The sequence below is a fragment of the Antechinus flavipes genome, chromosome 3 (assembly GCF_016432865.1).
Source record: "Antechinus flavipes isolate AdamAnt ecotype Samford, QLD, Australia chromosome 3, AdamAnt_v2, whole genome shotgun sequence".
Lineage (NCBI taxonomy): Eukaryota > Metazoa > Chordata > Mammalia > Dasyuromorphia > Dasyuridae > Antechinus > Antechinus flavipes.
In genome coordinates, this window is record NC_067400.1 from 573,025,277 (window position 1) to 573,031,276 (window position 6,000).

The window sequence follows — 6,000 nt, forward strand, 5'->3', positions numbered from 1 at the left end:
AAGCCCTAGTCCTAGGGCCCTGCTCCTTCACTCCAGCCCCACAGCCCTAGTCCTAGGCCCTGCTCCTTCACTCCAGCCCCACAGCCCTAGTCCTGGGCCCTGCTCCTTCACTCCAGCCCCACAGCCCTAGTGCTAAGCCCTGCTCCTTCCTTCTTCCCTGCAGCGGTGATTGTGGGGGGGGTGGTCGGAGCCCTCTTTGCTGCCTTTCTGGTCACCCTCCTCATCTACCGCATGAAGAAAAAGGACGAAGGGAGCTACACCTTGGAGGAGCCGAAGCAAGCCAGCGTCACGTACCAGAAGCCGGACAAACAGGAGGAATTCTATGCCTAGAGAGACCTCGGGGCCTCCTCTTGCCTCTTCCCTTCTCTCCCCATCCTCCTCTCCTCTCCTTCCTCCCTTTTTGCTTACTCCTTGGACAGAACTGTGAGTTTTCTGAATCCCTGTGCCGCACTGGACCCGAGTTACTGCTGGTGCAGGGGACGTTGTCCATAGGCCTGTTTCCTGCCTCTGGCACTGGGCAGGACCCTCCCCCTCTACAGAACTTTGATCCCCACCCTAGACCCCCTTCATTCACGGAGGGGCTCCGATCAGCAATCCTCTCCACTTTTTAGGCCAGAGCCGGGCTCCAAAGTGGCCTCTGGCCATTCAGGCTGGAGCCCCAGGGACTTTGGGCACAGATTCCTACTCGTGGGAGAAGTTGAGTGAGACAAAACTTTCTTTGGTTGATAAATCGGGGGTGAGACTTGGGAATCCCTTTCTCCTCTCCCTCGGGCTCTCGATGGCCTTCTCATCGGGACCGGGAGCTTTCTCCTGGACTGGCAGCGGGGCACCTTTTGTCATGGAGCCGTGAACCCTCAGCTTAGGGGTTTTAGGGGCCCATGGCAGCCAATGCCAACTCTTAGGCGGCACGTCTTTTGGCCATGGCACGTGAGCCCTGTGGTCAGTGCTGGATTGAAGGTATGGGGAGGAAAAAGAGGAAGAGGGAGAGAGAGTCTGAGTGGAAGAGGGAGATGGTGGGAGAGGGGAGCGAGCTGGGGAGCCTGCGGGTTCTCCACCCTCCCTTGCCCCTTCCCCCTGCTCCTGGGGCTCTCTCAGACCAAACCTTGAGTTTCCTTCCCTTGCCAGCCAGCATCAGGGTTAACGAGCATGTGGCTTTGCCAAGAGTGCCTGAGAGTGGCTGGCTCGAGCCTTCTCCAGAGGAGGGGGACCTTCCCTCTCTCCCTCCCCCATCTCCCTCGCCGGACGGAGCACAGACTCTGTGGCTCAGGCTGGCGAGGGCCGGGGGAGTGTCTGGGCAGAGTTATTTTGCTCGAGGCACGACAGCCACCCAAGGGGTAGTGTTTGCCAGACACGACTTCGTCACCATCAGCCACTTATATCACTCACGCGACCCAGCATGCAGACACTCACCACGAGTCACACACACCAGGCGTCCCCTCATGTGTCCCACAAAACTCGCCCCCACACTAGTCACTCACATAGCCCAAGTATCACCAGCCACGTTCTCACTTGCTGTAGCTGGGGGGGCTCCATGTAAAAGAAAAGACGAGAAGGGGGCAGTGGGGAAGCCCCAAAGGCCTCCCTACCTTTGCAGAATATTTGCTCCTTCCCCGCTTGCCCGCGGGAAGAGCTGGGGTGGAAGAATCCTCTTACAGGTCCGGCTTTAAGGATGATCCTGTGAGTCTGGAAAGGAAGGGGATGCTCCTGGTGGACCCAGGACCCCGATGCCCAGGCCCGGCTTCTGTGGTGGAGCTGTATGTGTGCCTCTGGTCTGCCCGTCCAGACTCCCTCCCTCACGGACTGGGGATGGTCCCGGGAAGGAAATGGGGAAGGAAGGACTTTCACTGAAGCTGACTGACTTCTCGGGAATGGCCGCAGGCCAGTGACTTCCTACATGAATCCCAGCTCATGGGCCTAGGTGTCTACCAACTCTCGGAAGCCACTTAGTGCCTGCCCGGATAAGAGTCATGAGCAGCCCCAGCCCTCTGCCCAGACCTAGAAGGACATTGGCCTGCCCCTTTGGGGATCCCTGTGGGGAGACTACTGATCATCATCCAAGGCTCCCAGGAGCCATTTGTGAGGTTCCCAGAGCTTGCGGTTGGTGGAGATTCTGCCAGTAGTGAGCTCCCCGTCTTGCGGGCTCCATTCTTCCTGCCCCTGACCTAAGCATCTCCATACTTTTGGACCTTGTTTGTAACTCTGGGTGTCGGTACCACGTTCATAGACAAAGCTGGGCCATTTAGTTTGTCTTCTGTCTCCTTGAGGAACCCCCCATCTCTTGGGGGCGCCTGCTGTTGGAGACCTTTGTACCTGGCCCCCGGGCCCGGGGAGCCACCAATGCTGAATGGAACAGCATCCTCACCGTGGACCTCACGCAGGAACCAGTCTGTGCCGAGATGGACGCCCCTCTCCTTCAGAGGCTTGGAGCCCGTTGCAGGCCGTCTCAAACTTGGGGCCATTGGGTTTTTGTTGGGGAAGGAGGGACCGAAAGGAGTTCCAGGGATAGAGTCCTGGTTTTTGGACTGTTCGCTTCCCATTCCCACCCTGACTGTCGCACTTAATTCATTCCCCTTGCTTTGTCAGCTCCTCCCAGCCCAAGGTCAGACAGTCAGGACATCCCCTCTGTGAATTGTCAGGTGTGCAGTGGGGGATGGGGAGAGGCTTAGCATTTGTGGGGATGCAAGAGCAAGGAGAATAGTCCAGACCGAGGTCTGGATGGAAGCCTGAGTTGCTGGACTAGATCCCCGGAGGGAGGGGTTGGGAGGGTCTCGAGATGTCGGTCCCTGCTCCCCATCTCCTCCTGCAGACGCCTGTCTGTAAGCTCCTTTCAGTTACATCCAGGGCCTTCTGCCCACTCAGCACAGGGGCTCACCTGATTTCATCAGTCTTGTTCCCCCAACCACTCACTTGTACGGGTCCAGAGGAATGGGGGAATCAACGATGGCAGGCCTTGAGGAAGGGACTGGTGTCTTCTCCAGGATGCTTAGTGGGGCCCTGTCTTCCTCAGGCTTGGAGCTGCCAGAACACAGCTTGGGGGGAAGTCGACCCCCAATGTTTGAATATGGAGGGACAGAGACTAGGGTTGCCTGAATGCCAGTCAGCCCCTTCTGGGTCCTTTTTACTAAAAGTTCCCATCACCACTGGCTCCCAAGGCTGAATTGACATGTATAACCTTGTGGCCCAATGGTTGAGGAATAGAAATGGAAAGGGACTCTGGGAAGTAAACCTGAGGTAATTAATACTACTTCCAGAAAACTGGTGGGGAGAGTGTGGGAGAGAATCAAGCTCCATCAGTGTTCCTTCCCTGGAACCTTCCCCTCCTTTATCTGATTACGAATATGGTATGAATGTCACAGCAGTGTCCTATTTGAATGAATCACCCCATGTCTTCCCCCCATTTCTAGTCGGGGGATTGGCTTGGGAAGGATCTTTTGAGGGTGGGAGGGGAGAAATTATAGGTAACTGGTTGCCAGAATGAGTTATGTCTGTTATTAGGGCAGTTTAGCCAGAGGGAAGTTCATATACCCTGAGGCTTCCTCTAGGTGAGGAGAGTTGGGGGGTTAGGGATTGGAGGAATCCCCCCCAGGAATTGGATGATTAGCTCTACAGCCTTAGTCCTCTCAATCCCAGGAATAACCCTTTCTGAGGAGGCCAAATTTGCTGACCCACCTCTTCCACTCCTAGGGTGTCCTTGGTAACTATAGGAAGGGTCCCTAGTGGAGTGTCCAGGAGGAAAGGGAAAGTGGAGGAGAAAGCCAGGCTGGGGATCCTTGTGGTTAGGAGCTTGGGACCTCTGTGGGTCAGCTGGGGATGATTTCAGGGGCTGAGAGATGCTGAGAGGTTCGGTTGGGAGAGCTACCAGAAAGTAGAAGCAGATATTTCCATCCCTCCTAGACTCAATGATTAGAATGGCAGCTGCTGGAAAAAGCTGCCTTTTGGGGTGTCCCTCTGCATTTTCTAGATGGCACCTTTCTGTTTCAGGGCATCTCATCCACAATTTCAGGACACAAATTCCTCCACTTTCTACAGTCACCCCTTTCTCCTCTCCCCATTCATGGGGCAGTGACCCCAGGCTGCTCTCCTTGTAAATAGGAATTGAAGAAGCCTGTATAGATTTACAAATAGCAAGATCGCCAAAAGACCTGGGGACCGAGGATCTCAGGGTACATGGCCCACTCTCGAGAGCTTCTGAAAGTTCCAATCTTTGGCGCTCACCCCAAAGAAGCCTCCTGAGCTGGCGCTAGCATCGTGGCCCTCCCCCCAAATAGTGAATGCATGTAAATATTTTAAACAAACAGGAACTGTGTCTCATGCAGCGGGACCCCTCTTTGGGGGCTCTCCCTCTACAGAACTACCCCTGGGCCTGGGGTCTTGGAGGGGCAATTGTCTGTACATCCAGGTGGAAGAAAGGGGAGAGCAGAAACCCTCCACCCCTACCCTATCCCCCTCACCCCACTCAACCTGTTTGTTAACTGTTTTTGTCCTGAGTTTATGGCCAAAACTTTTGAATAACGAGGGAGAAAGAGACCAAGGGAACCCTTCCCCATCATGCAGAGGGGAACTAGTCCAAGCCCTGGGCTCATGGCCCAATCCTGTAATGGTACCATTATTATTATTTTTTAATTCTTTCTGTGTTGTGCCCATTTATAAGAGAAAATAAAATTAAGTCATTGAAAGGATGCTCCCTGACTGGGAGTGGGGTGAGCATCAGAATCATTTCTTCAGGCCTTGACCTCAAATCTCCTTGTCAGCCTAACTGGAAGTCACCTCCATGTGCCTCAACTCCTCCCCCTAAGGCAACAACACCCAGGGACCACCAGTGCCACCTTTGCTTTTAGAAGAACCTAAGGAGAAAGAAGGGAAATTATCTCCTGAGAACCACGAGGTTCCAAAACCATTTATTAAGCACCAGTTTATTACCTGGTATTCTAACTTTCAGGGAAGGGAAAAGATTGAAACGTTCCCTTTCCATGGATTTTCATAGTCTACTGGAGGTCTTTGACACTAACTAGAACATAAAAGGTGCAACAAAGGGAAGTGAGGAAAAGCTCATGTTCAACAGGTGAGATCAAGGAAGGCTTCGTGGAAGTGTCATTAGAACTGAAGGGTGGGCAGAAAAATCAGGAAACAGAGGCCCAGAGAGATCACAAAAGGACTTGCCTGATGGCACATGGACACAGTGGCAGAGCCAGTATTTTAAAGCTGGTTCTTTCCACTAAGTAACATTGCTTCTATTATCAAAGGCTGGCCATCAGACAAATGATCTTTTTGGCCGTGGTGACACTCAAAGCAAAAATCTGAAAGGTCCTGGGTGGCCTCCATCTTCCTCAGTGATGGTGGCGAGTGGTGGAGAATACAGGCAGGAGATCCTAAGCATGGCAGCTTTAAAGCTTTTCTGTAAACTAATGCTTATGGGTGACCTTTGTTTAATGACCAAAAACTTGCTACTCTATTAGAGTAATCTATCCATTGAGATCCAGAAGCAGTGTGCTGTAAAGGAAAAGATGCTAATTTTAGACACAGGCCAGACTTGGATTCAGATCCTGGTTCTGACACTAGCTGTGTGACTCTGGGCAAGTCACTTAACTCACTGAGCCTCGCTCTATAAAGTGGGGATAATCGTATGTGCTGAACGATACTTTGTAAACCTAAAAGAGCTATATAAATGCAGGTTATTAAGCATACTCATATTAATCTTGCTATAAATAAAATAGATGATATAAGATAGTTACAGTAACTAGTAGAATGGCTTGTAGGTTCTTGGAGAGCTAAATAAAGGAAATGATTTCACAGATTACTTGGTCATCTCACTTTGCAATACTTGTGATTAGAATCAGCAAACCAACAGCCGGGAAGAGAAATGCTGCTTATGGACCACCATCTGTTTCAGGGGTTGAAGAAAGTTCTGCGAAGAAGCTGTTGAGATCCTTCCAACAGCTAGCTTATACCTTTATACTCAGAACATTAGGGCAAAGATGAGCCTAGGGGAGAATGATAGAA

At 52.2% G+C, this 6,000-nt stretch overlaps 1 protein-coding gene across 1 annotated transcript in view; it reads left to right on the plus strand.

The window, feature by feature from the left end:
- Positions 1 to 5,794, plus strand: part of SDC3 (syndecan 3) — a 75,640-nt gene extending 69,846 nt beyond the window's left edge. The window contains exon 5 of the mRNA XM_051987995.1: positions 164 to 5,794. Within this exon, the coding sequence (XP_051843955.1) occupies positions 164 to 330 (167 nt within the window). The 3' untranslated portion in view covers positions 331 to 5,794. The remainder of the gene's footprint in view (positions 1 to 163) is intronic.
- Positions 5,795 to 6,000: the final 206 nt, after the last annotated feature.